This window comes from Astatotilapia calliptera, chromosome 15 (assembly GCF_900246225.1).
Source record: "Astatotilapia calliptera chromosome 15, fAstCal1.2, whole genome shotgun sequence".
Taxonomy (NCBI): domain Eukaryota; kingdom Metazoa; phylum Chordata; class Actinopteri; order Cichliformes; family Cichlidae; genus Astatotilapia; species Astatotilapia calliptera.
Window position 1 is genome coordinate 16,129,981 of NC_039316.1, and position 15,467 is coordinate 16,145,447.

General features: G+C 39.2%; 1 protein-coding gene across 1 annotated transcript in view; it reads left to right on the forward strand.

Annotated features, from left to right (window-relative positions):
- The window catches only part of map3k5 (mitogen-activated protein kinase kinase kinase 5), an 88,142-nt gene that overhangs the window by 51,787 nt on the left and 20,888 nt on the right, over window positions 1–15,467 (forward strand). The window contains exons 8-16 of the mRNA XM_026143641.1: window positions 766–878; window positions 2,289–2,448; window positions 3,650–3,803; window positions 3,936–4,043; window positions 4,645–4,697; window positions 7,858–7,953; window positions 11,389–11,470; window positions 12,814–12,947; window positions 15,110–15,237. Of these exons, the coding sequence (XP_025999426.1) occupies window positions 766–878; window positions 2,289–2,448; window positions 3,650–3,803; window positions 3,936–4,043; window positions 4,645–4,697; window positions 7,858–7,953; window positions 11,389–11,470; window positions 12,814–12,947; window positions 15,110–15,237 (1,028 nt within the window). The remainder of the gene's footprint in view (window positions 1–765; window positions 879–2,288; window positions 2,449–3,649; window positions 3,804–3,935; window positions 4,044–4,644; window positions 4,698–7,857; window positions 7,954–11,388; window positions 11,471–12,813; window positions 12,948–15,109; window positions 15,238–15,467) is intronic.

Consider the following 15,467-nt stretch of genomic DNA (forward strand, 5'->3'; position numbering starts at 1 on the left):
AGTGTGAGTAAATTAACATTCTGGTGTTTACGTTTTCTAATTAACATTTTTTGGAGCCTGACAACTTGCAGGGACCTTTTGGATATGATCGAGTTGGATATTTGCTACCCAAAAACTAGCTAAGTCAGCTTGACACTAATGAGTAAGCACAAAGAAAGATGCATTTGCAGGGTTTCCAGCAGCTTGTTGAAACTGAACTCTCAAATTTGCCATCTCCTATGAAAGTGCTGTGTGAGCTCTTTGATTCTCTGTAAGCCCTCGAATCACCACACTGAGAGGCTGAGAGGAATTACTTGTTCACTTTTTGCTGTGATGCGAGTGCACCAAGGCTAACATTAGCTGACGGAAGTCGGCTTATTGAGAACACAAGGCGGCTGATTGTCTTTATCTGGAAATTGCTTTTTAAGATTTCATATCTTTGTTGACTGCTTAGATAATCAAGCTCCCATCTGGCTGTTATTTCCAATTCCGTGTCACAACTTGGCACAGGCCTCTAATAACGCTCGCACCCCTCCCCTCCGCAGAACAGATTGCTCATTAAATAAATGAAATTTCTTGTTTTGTGGGGGTTCTCACAGTTGCTGTTTGATGTTCTGTGGCCCCCAACTCAATATGGCTGTAATTATTTTTTTCTATCTTGAAGTGTCTCAGAAAGCCGGGGGAGTCCTGGGAAGCCATCCATTATCTCAGGGATGCTTGGGATTTGGAATGACGCATTTCTTGGAAGAAAACTGTTTATGTGAATCATTCTTCTTCTCTTTTCAGGTTTAAAAAGGGGTTTGAGTCAGAGCCAACACTACACTCTGGTATCAACTATGCTGTTCTTCTGCTGGCAGCTGGACACCAGTTTGACACGTCGTTCGAGCTCCGCAAAGTGGGTGAGTGGACCCTGGTTACTTTGGTCTGTGTCCTAAATATGCAGCTTTTCATTTTATTACACTAAGCCTGCTGACTAACCACTGAGTAATCAAACTCTAATCAGTCTAATCAGTCCTTTGTCTGTAATTTACACGATAATTGTTATCCTAACGTGGAAATAGGGGTCAGTTAAAGCTGCACAAATAAATAACTTATATGAATGGAAATGAAAATTGCGTCACCCACAGAGAAACAATTCCCCTCACAGCTAAAGTGCAGTTTAGCATCTTTCAGCTCATTGCTTTTGTTCTAACTTGGTGTCAAATGAACTACCTTTGCTATGGCAGCAGCTGTTTTTAATGGAAAACCTCTAATAAACTCACATATGCTTCTAACTCAACGCCAAACAACAACTGTACAAAGTCTAGAGGAACCGAGGGCAGCAAATCTTTGGAGTTAGCTGGAACCAGAACAAATGCAGAGGAAGTGAAAATTGGATTAATTTAATTCACCCAAGTGGCAAGAGACACGGCTCCAAATGAGAGATAATTTTGTTATGTGTTTGCTGAGTGTGTTAATAGTGTTTGCTAACACATTCAGCATGTCAGCTGTTGACACAGTGGATGGTGATAATCTTTAACAGATTTTTTGACCACAAAAGTGGATGTAACTCCAAAATTCACTTTCCTGTTAGCTTCATTTTAGTTCAACAAGGCAAGAGGGAGATATATGCTGCTAATTGTTCCTTACACAGCCACTAACTGTGTATGCCTGTCATTTGGTGCAGAGTAGAGTGTGCCGAGTCATTTATTAGAGGGTTTTTTTGACAGAAAGTGACTTCCTGCAGGTGAATGCTATTAGGATAAGGTTGGAATGCCAAATATGAACCAGGGGAGTAAAGTTATGGGTTGGAAAACTTTGTTAAATAAAGTTATTTTTAAACCTTGTTATTATTATGCATATTTCAATAAAGCAAAATCAAATAATGTATAGTTGTTTCCTTTTTTAGTCAGGCAGGCGTGTAGCTGAGCTTTTGCCCACACTTTTTTTCCCTCTGAAGTCTGAGGCTCAGAGGAACTCCGGAATCTGGGAATTAGAGTTGGCTTTTCTGGGAATTGGCCCGCAGCTCTCTAAATTAACCCAACCCTCCATCCCTTTATGCATCCCTGGGGTTATCTCATAAGATCCCCACTGTCTCTCCAAATGGCAGATTTCTGCAGCAGGCTGTGCAAAACATGTAGCTGCTGCTTATCTTAGCAGTTCTAATAAAAATAATAATATAGCTAGGCTGCTGTAGTGCGAGTTGTGGCACACCCAAGTACAGCATGGTCTTTCTTTGGCTTTCTTGTTAACTGGCATGTCTGCCTATGGTCCACATGGAAATGGAACAAAATATTTCACCAGCATTAAATTGTTTGTCTTGTTTGCAGGAGTTAAGCTGAGCAGCCTGCTGGGTAAAAAAGGCAGCCTGGACAAGTTGCAGAGTTACTGGGATGTGGGCTTCTTCCTGGGTGCCAGCATCCTGGCCAGTGACAGCACCCTGGTCATCCAGGCTTCTGAGAAACTCTTCAAGCTTAAAGCCCCTATATGGTGAGAACACAATCCGTTCAAATTAGCATGCTAAAAAATGCATTTTAGACCACTTCCATCACCAACTGTGACTCTCTGTTTGTCATATGAAGTCTGCTCTGCTTCCCTTTGAAACTAAAGCAGCCATCTGTGGCCACTGGCAAACATTTGGTGTATTTGAAGAACAAAGAAAAAAGTCACCAAAAAAAGCCACTTTGCTCATTTGAACAGTATCTCTGTCTTTACATTTTAGATTTGAAGGATATAAAAGCCTGGTGTCGTAATTTTTTGTGAATTGTCAAAAGTGTGGTACAACGTTTCTCCAAAGATAAAACTGAGAACTGATATTTTTTTACACTTTTAATAGCGCATATTCGTCTTTAGGTCCCCAAGCTAGCCTGCAAGTCTAGATGTGTTTTAAAGAAAGATGCCACATGACAATATCCCGTTCACGCCATCGTAACATAATGCCTTCACGGTGGTGGAACATAGTTGTAATTGCCCGCAAGGCATGTGGTAATTTCAGACTTCACACAGATTTTATGATACTTTATGTACAACATGTGGAGGAAAATAATAAAAACGTTTCTTTTTTTTCTACAGTGCATGAAACCCAGCTGTTTTGTGTTTGTTTTAGTGCTCTGAAAACCATCACACCAAAATCAGGCTCCAGCATAGAAACGCAGTCATATCTTAAAGTGTTTATTTGTTAGCAATTTTCCTTAAACAACGCTAAAGTTATCTACCAGTAAGGTATTCTCTTTTCTCTGTCTTCATATCACATGTTTTTGTAATTCTACAGTCACACTGTGGAAAACATTGGTTGGAAACTGCGGCGTGAAATTAATGCAACCCTGTCCAATGAACTTGTAATCTTGTTACCTTTAAAAATGTTGCTTTGAAGACCAGGGGACTGCTGTCCGAGTCAGAATGGAACTTTAAAAATGTTGATAAAGCATTAATAAGATGAAGTCAGTCTACAGGAAATTACAATGCAACCATTTGGTAACCAACTTGAATCAAGTCCCCTATTACAAAGAGATGTTTCACAGACAAGTTGTGGCCGTCGGCACAGATTGACTCAGACTGAGTGCAATAAGCTGACAGTTTGTCAGCATTTATATATTAGATGGCAACTATTTGCAAAGCAGCCATAAAGACATATACCACAGCAGTAAAGTTGTTTATTCCTGTTATCTGGTAATACTTCTGTTGCTTCCAGGTATTTGCGGTCATTGGTGGAGACCATCTTGATCTTTCAGCACTTCAACAAGCCCAGCGTAGAGCAGCCCTCCTACAAACAGGAGCTGGTGGACTTTTGGATGGACTTCCTGGTGGAGGCGACCAAAAAAGATGTCTCCTCTGTTCGATTTCCTGTAAGAAACACAGATTAACATGAAATAATACATCTGAGTTTTTGTTAAAATGTGGAAACAAAAAAAAAAAATGCAATGCAAGCTCAGAAAATTAAAGGTTTAAAATGTGCAATGCATATATGTCTTGTCCAGGTGTTGATTTTGGAGCCAACTAAAGTGTACCAGCCTTCATATTTGTCCATAAACAAAGACGTGGATGACAACACAGTGTCAATCTGGCACGTTGCTCCTGATGACAAGGTGCGTGTCCCACTGCAGTAAAATTATTTAAAGAATATATTTGCTGCATAATACTGAGTATAGGTTTATGTACTGTATATATGTATTTTGCTTGCTTTTAATAGGAATATGGGTAACAGAAAGAAAAAACTCTCATTGCAACCATAGAAAAATAAAACAAAATCCTACGCTGGTGCACCTCAACAGTCTGTGCTGGTTTCATCACTCTGTTTTATGTTAGCAAACATACTGATGCTTCCACTGGTTACAGTAAATGATGAACTACAGATAATGTCACATAAGGCGACAGATGTTAACGAAACAGGAAAGCTGAGATCGTGATCATGTCTCTTCTAGATCTGGGGAGATGCTGTGTTGTGATAATGGACTGTCGCTTCCTGTAATGAAGCTTTATGCCTCTGTCTTCTCGATTGTTTTCATATGTTATTGCTCATTATTCCCAGCTTACACGTCAATGTAAATGGTTGCTCGCCAGGGAAGTCGTGCTAGTAAACGAACTAAATAAGCGCCAATGATATAATCCAGTGGACTGATTCTTATGATAATGCTCGCAATAATGTTTAGTTAACGATTTATCCTGTTGATTTGACTTGTCCTGCAGAACAAGGGGATCCATGAGTGGAACTTCAGCGCCACATCTGTACGAGGTGTCAGGTCAGTGCCTGCAGTCTCTGCAAAGCCTTGTTAAAAGTGATCGCTTAGTGGACTTTAAGCTGACTGCAAGCAGAAACTACTATGAAAAGGCTAAAAGGATCATTAGAGAAAGTAACATTTGTTTCTAGTTCAAGTTTCAAGTTTTATTTGTCATATAGAGGTAACAATGTTACATCATTACAGGCTACGAAATTCTTAGGTTCAGAGCCCGCTCAATATTGCACGTAGGAAAAAAGCAAAATTACACATAAGGTGACACTAATTAAAAATAAACTATATAAATAAAGAAAATATATGTAATTTTTTTTTTAAAAGAGTAGGATAAATAAATACAGATTACTACAAATACTGCAGTGCCTGTAGTGCAGAGGTAATGGTATATACATGTACAGTGTATACAGTGATTACAAAGACTGGAGGTGGAAAAGGCTTCCAGCCCTCGTGTTGTTACCATGAATTTACCTGGCACTCAGCAGACTCTGGGGACTCACGACAATGTAATGAGCTCTAGGCAAGGAAGGACATTTCCTGAAATATCAAACTGCTCCTTTTAAACAAATGAACACTGAGTTCCTGCTTCCTGTGTGGCTAGAGAAAATTGCTTCATGCCATACCTCTATCTGTCTCCTGTCTCATTTCTGCTCTCAGCTGCTACATAAATAAAAGCATTAAATGTCCAAAAGTTGTAATTATGCAAAGTGAAAAGCTTTTGAAATCAAATAGAAATGCATAAACATGTATAATAACATTGAGTTGTGTACTAAACAAGATGATATTTCAGTGTTCAGAAATATATTTAAAACGCCCAAAAAGACACCTGAATAAACCAAAAATACTCCAATGTTAATTCGAATAAAAATGGTGTTTAAAGCCCAGTGCAACATAATAGAAGTCATAAAATTAAGAGTAAAACAAAATCATGCATTTCCTGTTTAACAAGTAGGTGTATCGAAACATACTCAAAAGCAAAAATAAGTAATATTGTAATAACTGCATGCAATCTGCAATTGTAAACACCAAAGCAGAGGTTTTAGGTATGCCCAGTCGCTGTGCTGTCTCTTCACCTCTTGCAGCTTCAGATGGTATCCGAGTGCGCCAGCATTACACAGACAGTTTTTATGATGTCCTTCTCTTTGCCAATTTTTTTTTCCACAGTCCTCAAAGGAATTCAGTGTCAGATCGGAGAGAAGCTGAGGGCTGTGCTCACATGTTGCTAGGGAACGACTCTTTCTCTATGCCCACTCAGCCTGCAGACAGTCAGCAGGACACAATGGCAGCCCTGCAGGCTACAATACAACCACACATGCAGGGACTCTGCTGTCTGGTTCAGCAGCTCTGGCCTTGGCATTCTTACTAAGGAATGGGCAATTGCCAATTCCACTGGATAAAAGTTTCCATTTAGTTGGTACAATTCTAGCTGTCCATCTTTTGTGCAGAAATTGAGCGTCATCTAACAGCTTATATGGCTGTTTCTGATGGTGACTTTTATAGGAAACAAACTACAACTGCTGTAGTCCATGCTCATAACATTAGATATTTATTGTATATATTAGCATGAAATACTTTTAGAGTGCAGTATCTGTGTGCACAGGCTGCATTTATGAATTTAATTTTTACATGTGGTTTTACATTTTTAAGTCATTCAGTCAGTGATTCACAATCAGGGTACAAGTACCCTAGGGGGCTACTTCTGCGGTAGAGTGGGGGTGGTGGAGAAGATTAGCTCTACTGGTACAATTAACAGAGACATTATTGTTTTTCTTGATTAACTATTATCTATAATGTGAAATAGAATGGCATTTATCCAGTTCTGCTGGAATAAGCTAGAAACAACTATGTGGGCAGCTGTTGTGTTGTTGGTGACGTTATAGTGTTAGTGTTATGTAACTCTGGGGGATAAATATTTTTAAACTTTTTATGAGGGAAAATAGAGAACTTTTGACCACTGACATTTGTCACATTTACAGTTTTATATGCTCTAATGATGATTTATATTTAAATCTTTAATAATTTAATAATTTAGTATACCACGGTATACATATCATGACGTGACCCTCTATGAGCAAGGACTTAGCAACAGTGCCAAGGAAAAATTCCTTTTACACCAGAAGAAACCTTTGGCAGAACCTTTTGGCTGACTTGTTTAAGCTGTAGCTCTCAGTTATTACTGACTGAGAGTATGCATTACATTACAACTTGAACATGTTAGCTAAAAGCGAAAATGTTTGCTAAATATAATAGTGAAAGAGCTTAGAAATAGTAATTGGCTAATAAATAAAGACAAAGTTATAAGTTGGATTACTAAAGCTTTAGCTAGCTTTTATTACTGCTGACTAATAGTGTGCATTAATAATAGCTAAAATGGAAATTTCTGAAAAAACAGTAACTAGCTGAATCAATTTACTTAGCTAGCTAGCTTTGAAACCATTGACTAATATGCATTAACAGTTCAAATTGCTAGTGTATACAGTGAAAACCATAAGCTAGCCATTTTTGCTAAATTAGAGCTAGCAAAAAAAATCTGTTGGGTAAAAATCTAAGGAGCTTGGAAAGGAAAAGCGTCTGGACTTCTTTACGTTGCTTGAAGACGTTTCACCTCTCATCCGAGAAGCTTCTTCAGTTCTAGGGTCAAATGGTGGAGTGTCCCAAATTTAAGCCCTATGGGAATGCCCCCCCAAGAGGGACAAAGGACATCCTATTGATACTCTACCTAATCACACGAGCCAATATGTCTGTGAAAGAGGTCTTTCCAAGCTCCTTAGACTACGACGACCTGGATGACTGAGAACCTTCACAGACATATTGGGTAAAAGTATTAACAGCTGAAACTGCTAAAAAAGCAAAAACAAAAGCATTAGCCAAATAGAAACCAAACAGCATTTAAATAAGGAATGTTGTCCAACAGTATAGATTAACAAATGGCTTAAAGAAACAAAAAAAAATGTTAAATGTTGTTGAAAAATGGGTAAAAATAGCAACATGACGTGGATAAATAGTTGAAAGAGTTACTTAATAGTTGGTGTCATTTGAGAATTTTGTGGAATATTCCAAAAGAAACAGTTTGTAGCTATAGCTTCATTCAATGTAAAGCTCACATCTGTTCTAATGTTATTGTGGGTTGTTTCTAACTGAGGACAAACTGTGGACCGTTTCTCCTCAGCATCTCCAAGTTTGATGAACGCAGTGCCTTTCTCTACGTCCTTCATAATGCAGAAGACTTCCAGATCTACTTCTGCACAGAGATGCATTGTAAAAGGTTGGTCTGTGTGTTCTCTCTTACAGATGCAATTCCAGATCTTTAGCAATTTACCATAATAAATCATGTCATAATGTGACTGCATTAATTTAATTTTCAGTTCAATTCAATTCAGTTTTATTTATATAGCGCCAAATCACAACAACACTTGGCTCAAGGCACTTTAATGTTAATTTAAACTTAATATAAATGGCCTATCCTATTTCTCTTTCTTTTTTCGTACGGAATTACATTATTGAAATATTCATGTTTAATGAGCCATCCATTGAAATATCAGATAGTGAACAGCCTGAAATGTCTTAACCATAAGTGTAATTTAGCATCTCTCTGTTCTCCACATTCAGTCTGCTATCATTACAAAGAAACGCTGCTGTCATGAATCAAAGTAAAGGGTCGGCACAGCTTCACACCTTTCTTCATTGTAATGACTTCATAAGTAGCGGTTGTAAAAGTGATAATGCACGTGTGGCTCAGATGAATTGATCAATTAAGACCACCACTCTCATAATTGGACCCATGCTTAATAACTTAATAACTTAACACTAATGCCCTCCTTCTTTTATTGAGCCAGTTGTAAACCCTTTAAAAAATGATGTTTTATTAATTAGCGGGACCCACATTACATTACCTTACATACAAAACGATTGTGGAGAGGAGCAGTCGGGGTTGAATCCTTATACCTATTACAATTTTCACACGTGCATTCCAAACCTAAACCTATCTAGACTTGCCCAACTGCCCCATATTACCTGTCTTTGTTCAACTTGTGAGAAAGAGCAAGTGAAATAATGTGCTCCAACTGTTGAGTTGATATGTAAAGACAGCTTATGGTTAATGGGCAATCTGCTTCACCTTTACTGACACAAAGCCTTATGATTCTCCTTAAAACACAGGTGTTATTGAACTGATTAATTCTGAAAGATTTCACAGCAAATTGTAAACTTAAGTAATTTTCTTACTTGAATTTAGGACAAACAGGATCAGGTTATGCTCATTTACACAGCTGAGCCTTCTCATATATGGAATAGAGCAGGAAATGTTCTGCATCAGAAACGTTTGCACATCTGGAATTACGTCACATCCTTACTTACTGACAGAGCATACAGAAGCATACAGTAGCAGTGAATGCACTAAAATATTAGCTGAACTTTTCACACACTGGACCAATCAGACATCAATTTTGTACTCTGTAATTAGCAGGTGAAAGAAAGAAGTTAAGCTCCATGTTGGTTGTGCCTTTCCCATCAGTAGTTTGAGTGTTTCCCATCAGTCCTGCACTCAGGTGCAAAGTTTGTGCCTTCCCGATCACCACAAACACACCTTATTTCATTTGGACACCATCTTCTTCTTCACTAGCTGCTATGCGAAGCACTGAGTGTTCAGACTTGTGACTTTCACATATGAGCCTTCCTCGCTCTTCCAGTTCCATTATCTGGAGTGTGAGAGTCAGTGAGTCATGCCTGATTCACGCCTGCTGTTGTTATGATGCTGCTCTCATTTTAACAGCATTGACAGTAGGATAGGAGTGGTGAGAAGAGGGACGAAGGAAGGGAGGGAGAAATAGATGAAAGACGGTGGGAAGAGGAAGAGACCCAGACTGAATGCGCTTGTGCATGTGTGCACGCACAAGCGCACGTGTCACTGAACACCTGCAGGCATGCGGTGTGTGACTGCATGATGAGGCAGCGTGTTAATTCACAGCTTGTGCGCTCCGAGAGTGGAAAAGGTCATTGTATGTATGCATGCATGTGGGAGGTGTGCATGCAAACACGCTGTAACCCCTTCTGGATAAAAGCACAATCAAAACAACACCACTCAATAACAATATGCACAAAATGGATTTCTGACAAATAATTCCATATGTTTGTGATTCTGAATTATGTTAGCTATTTAAGTACTATATATATAAGCTCCATAATGTATTTTTTGTTAGGGGTTCACCTAAGACAGGTATTGTTGCTAATACAGAGGCAAACTGTGCTTGATTGCACTTAATGGCCTTATTTTTATTTGCATTTATTCTGTTTTGGCCATCTTTGACAAGCAAAATACTTCTTGCAGCACAAATAAGTCTGATTTTAGCTACCAATGCCAACAGGGAGATGTTTACAGCATATTGTTGGCCTTAAAAGGCTTTTTTGGCCTTATTGTAGAAAGGTTCCCAAAGTCGGAGGGCCAAGGCACTGTTAGCCTTCGTACTTTACATTTCTATCCCACATTGTTTGGAAGTCAGTGGCACTGTATCCCTCGCAATCTGACATCACACAGACTTTGTATGAGGGAGCTGGCAGAAAGATTGGATAACATCCAATCTGACTACATTGGACATTTCTGCTCTCATATGCATCTCTGTTGTGTTCGGGGGATGGGGGATGGGGGGGGGGGGTCCTAAAAAAAGGTTAATTATTAAAGTAGTCAAAGGAGCTTGCAAAGAAAAGCGTCTGGACTTCTTTAAGTTACTTGAAGACGTTTCACCTCTCATCCGAGAAGCTTCTTCAGTTCTAAGGTCAAATGGTGGAGAGTCCCAGATATAAACCTAGTGGGAGTATCCCCCCACAGAGGGACAAAAGGACCCCCTGATGATCCTCTAATCGCGTGAGCTAAGGTGTGAAACTGGGTGTGGGTCCCAATCAGCCAGAGTTTGGGTGTGGGACCCACACCCAGTTTCACACCTTGGCTCAGGCGATTAGAGGATCATCAGGGGGTCCTTTTGTCCCTCTGTGGGGGGATACTCCCACTAGGTTTATATCTGGGACTCTCCACCATTTGACCTTAGAACTGAAGAAGCTTCTCAGATGAGAGGTGAAACGTCTTCAAGCAACGTAAAGAAGTCCAGACGCTTTTCTTTGCAAGCTCCTTTGACTACGATGACCTGGATGACTGAGAACCTTCACAGACAATTATTAAAGTAAACTTTTTTTTTTATTTATTAAACAAAATCTTTTTCTTGTTTAACTTTGTTTTGTTTTTTTATATGAGTGGAAAGTTGATTTTCAGTGCAGGGACTCCAATATTAAAAATCTTTTTGATGTCCTGCACGTGTTTTTCTTGTTCCTATCACTCTAGTCAAGCCCGTAACTCATATTCTATTTACCCAACATGGACTCATTCTAGTATACTGAAAAACTGAAAGTCAAGGTCTTTGTTTCCTTTTCCGACTCTCTTGAAATGCCAAAACGTACCAACTTTTTCATATATTGAATGAAAGGCATTCCTATTTGCCATTACTCTGTGCAAGTGTTCATTTAATATATGTCATGTCTGCAAAATAATGTCAAATAATTCAGTCTTTGTAAATGTATAAATCTTTAAATGTAAAAGTGTTGAAAGTTGTAGCAATGTAAAATGCCACTGTTACGAGATGCCGAAGTTGTGTTAAATATGATATACATGTTATCAGCATCGTTAAACAGACTCTGGTCTTTTCTTTGGCAGATTTTGTGATCTGGTCAACAGCATAACAGAGGAAGCCTGGAAGTGTCCAGAGGAAGGAGAATGTGACACTGATACCTTAGAGGTGATTATTTTCGTGATACCAAAACACTTCCTCTGAACATAATGTTCATAATTTTTCCTAAATTAATAATTCTGCAGCTCTACCTCCAAGCACTGTTAATTAGAATGAAAAATCCACAAGTTCATTATTCTGCATTGTTTAGTCGCATCCTGTTGTGTTTCTGCGGTGTACTTTGCCTGCTTTTAAAATGCCACAGGAAATATGATACGATGTTGTCATGAAAAGAGACGAAGTGCTGACAGTAAAAACAAAAAGAAAAACCAGAAACCCATCTTTCAAAAGATAATTAGGGCTCTTCTTCTTTACTGACAGCCTACCGACTCCTTTCATGCAGCATTTATTACTCAGTTATTAAACGGTAAACGACGTGTTTTTGCTCTTGTTTGATCAAATTCCCCATCCAGCTTTTCTAATCCAGTTCGGCACAATTTGCATGATAATAACTGGATTGAAACTCAGCTTTGAACGCTCAAACAGGAACAGTAGCCCGCTGGGATAAGGCCTGGATTTTGTTCATGTGCTTTGTGTGACAGCGCAGAACAGGCACCTGCTGTTGCGTTCGCCTGCCTTCTACCAGCAGAGCCTAGGGAAAAGAATAAGCTAATTACGAAAAATGCTGCCGCACCCATCTTTGACTCAGCATGGCACAGATCAAATGACTAACAGGTTTTTCTCAGGGGGATTTTTATGCGTGTGATGCAACTCTAATCAGCCTGCACTGAGGGACGGTTAGTCTTCAGCCTACACCGTCCCTTAAGAATATAACACAAAATTGGGCTCTTGAGGAGTCATCGTAAGCATTACTCACATTTTTTAGAAAACTTTGATTTTGAGGTGTTTTTACGGGGGAAGGAATCAGTGGAACAAAGCTAAGGAAATCGCGTTAAGAAGAAAAGAGCCTTTATTAGTTATAAAAACTCAGACGTATTTTAAGGGAGTGAAAAGACTTGCTGATTTCTTTCATTCATGCAACAGGTGCCAACCCGCTTCAGCAACAACAGAATATTCATTTATGAAACAGTTATAACATAATTATAACAGTACAGTGGGAATGCAGAAAAACTGGTTTACTATGTTCAGATTTAACTCGTGCTTTACTCATTAAATCACTCTATTTTAACTATTAACTATTCTAATTTATTTCTCTTTGTCATTGTAAAAATGCATGGTGGGTGCATTTCTTCTGGTCAATGGACAGTGACATTTAGTAACCTCATGTTTTGGGTAATGGGATTTTGCTTTGATTCTTTATGGCAAATACCGTATATATTACTATTTATTTATTGATTGATTTATATATATTTTTTTAAATGACAGTTTGCATGTTTCTCTTGTCTCCACAGTACGACTATGAGTATGATGAGCACGGAGAGAGAGTGGTTCTGGGTAAAGGTACATTCGGAGTGGTGTACGCCGGTCGAGACCTCAGTAACCAGGTCCGACTGGCCATCAAAGAAATACCAGAGAGAGACAGCAGGTCAGAAAAACAGCTATTGTGGGGGGTTTTTGTTCTTTGTTTTTTAGTAATCACAGGGGAACAATGTTGCAATACGCATGGATGAATGAATCATTTCTATTGTTGTTTGCCACAGTAGCAGGAAAGTCTGCCAGTGGTGATATTCCTGTTACTCAGAGGATGAATCCTGTTTTTCATGACCTTTGCTGTAGTGCCAAGTCTAAGACTGGCTCATAATGTAGCTGGTAGACTGATGAAGAAACGGCTGTGTTCAGTGTTTCCCACATAAACTTTATTTGGGCAGGCTGGTCAAGCATATTAATGGTCAACCAAGCATATTTGGTAGTGAAAGTTTTAGCTTTCTTTAATTTTATTAATAGAATATCCCGCTCTTATTTTGAAAAATCAGCAAGTCAGCTAGCTCGGTCGTTTCTGTCTAGTATGTCCTGACTGGCTCACAGGCCAGGCAATTGTTGTAGGGACATTTCATGTCCCGTTACTGTGAGCTTACCTAAGCTGCAGAATAAGCACCACTGTTGGCAAACTCACAGGAGAGATTGTGACAAATAGTGGATTACAATAATCATCAAAGCACTTGGTTATTAAGAAATTTCAATAGGGGCACTGTATTAAGATAATATGTATCATCTGTTTATTGTACTGCACAAAGATTGAATTTCAGCCCAAATGTTAACAAGTGTCTGTGCCGTTAATGTCTCATTTCATTCAGCGCAGCTCTGGAGTGTCATTAAAAATTAGTCCTTTTCTCTGGCTGAGAGTGCCAAGCTCAGTTCAGCTGTGTCCCTGGTGGTTTCTGGCTCTCAGAGCACTGGTATCCAGTTGAGTGACTGGTTAGTGGAGAGCTGTGAATGCAAACTCCCACCCTCTGCCTTTTTATTCCCATCACTGTCTCTGCTCGAAATGCTTGTCTCCACATAGTTCCACCTACTCATCTCATACTGCAAGACTCTTTTGCAGACTAGATGATTTCACACTTTGTTCCTCTAATCACATCAGCAAGCCAGCAGGGCGCTCAACTGCAAAGAATGTGGAGAATTTGGGTAAATAATTCACAAGTGGAATGAAATCTCAAGATAGGAAGAGAAGGAGAGAGAGAGCGAGAGGCTGGGTGTGATTCATGTAGAGAGCTGAATGTGAAAAGAAATTGCTCACGGGCATTTCTTCCTAGTACAGAGGTACCTGTTGTTCTGGTCGATATCAGGACTTAGCGTCGGTTTGATTTTCTGGTTTAATCTTTTACTTCTCAGTTTGTCTTGTTTTTACCAGGTTTATTTTACCTGAAGGAAAAAACACATTAGCAGGACACCGCCACAAGCGAAGATAGTTACTTATTTTAACAAATCGTTGTTTTGTGCAGAACAAATTGTCTAATATATGTTTAAAAAATTTTTTTTTTTTACATAGATTTTAGCTCTTACATTTACTTCCATTGTTTGTGGTTTACACCAGCGGTCCCCAACCCCTGGGCCTCGGACCGGTACCGGTCCGTGAGTTGTTTGGTACCGGGCCGTGAGAGTAGAGGCTCAGGTGTGAAATGTATAGTTTTCAGGGTTTTTATCGGTTTTCAGCGTTATTTTGTTATCGTTTTTATCGTTAACTCAGTTTTCCTGGGTCTTTTCACGTGTTATGAATAAATTTTCTTTTTTCCGTACCGGTACTAGTTTTATTTTGTTGTATTTATCCGCGACACCTTAAAGGCCGGTCCGTGAAAATATTGTCGGGCATAAACTGGTCCGTGGCGCAAAAAAGGTTGGAGACCGCTGGTTTACACTATTTGGCTAACAAGTAAAACGTTCCCAGTTTGATCGGATCCCTTTGGGGTTACATCTGGAAGGGCATAAAGCATTAAAAAGTCTGCCAAATTAAACATGTGGCGCTACCTGCTGTAGCTCAACTTATAACACAATCACCTGTTTGAATAAAGAGAGTATTTGTAGACTCACGAGACACCAACACATTTGGCTATTTAAGTGTGCTACTAATATACTTACCTTCAACTTTATTATGATAATAACTAGATGTGCTGCTATACAGTTCAAATCAGCTTATATGATTCCCAATTTGGCTGTTGATTGACTCCTCCACGTTTGCTGTTAGTAACTGACCCACAGATTTCTGTTCAGGATATAAAGAAACATGTACTGTTACTTGTTTTTACACAGGTACTCTCAACCACTTCATGAGGAGATCGCCCTCCACAAGCACTTAAAGCACAAGAACATTGTCCAGTACCTGGGCTCTATCAGCGAGAACGGCTTCATCAAGATCTTCATGGAGCAGGTGCCTGGAGGTGAGACGCTTCCCGATGCTGTGGAACTGTTAGAACTTAATTGTCCTGAAATAATTTTTATTGTCCAAATGGAGGGAAACCGGTATGAAACAAAATCAATTTTTTGATGTCAGAATGTGTTATTTCCAGTCATACTTACACTAACAGTAAAAACACTGTTTGCATTTATAGATAAGATGGGTGATTTGCAGAGAAGTAGTATAAACCTGTACATAATGGCCTTAGTCCTC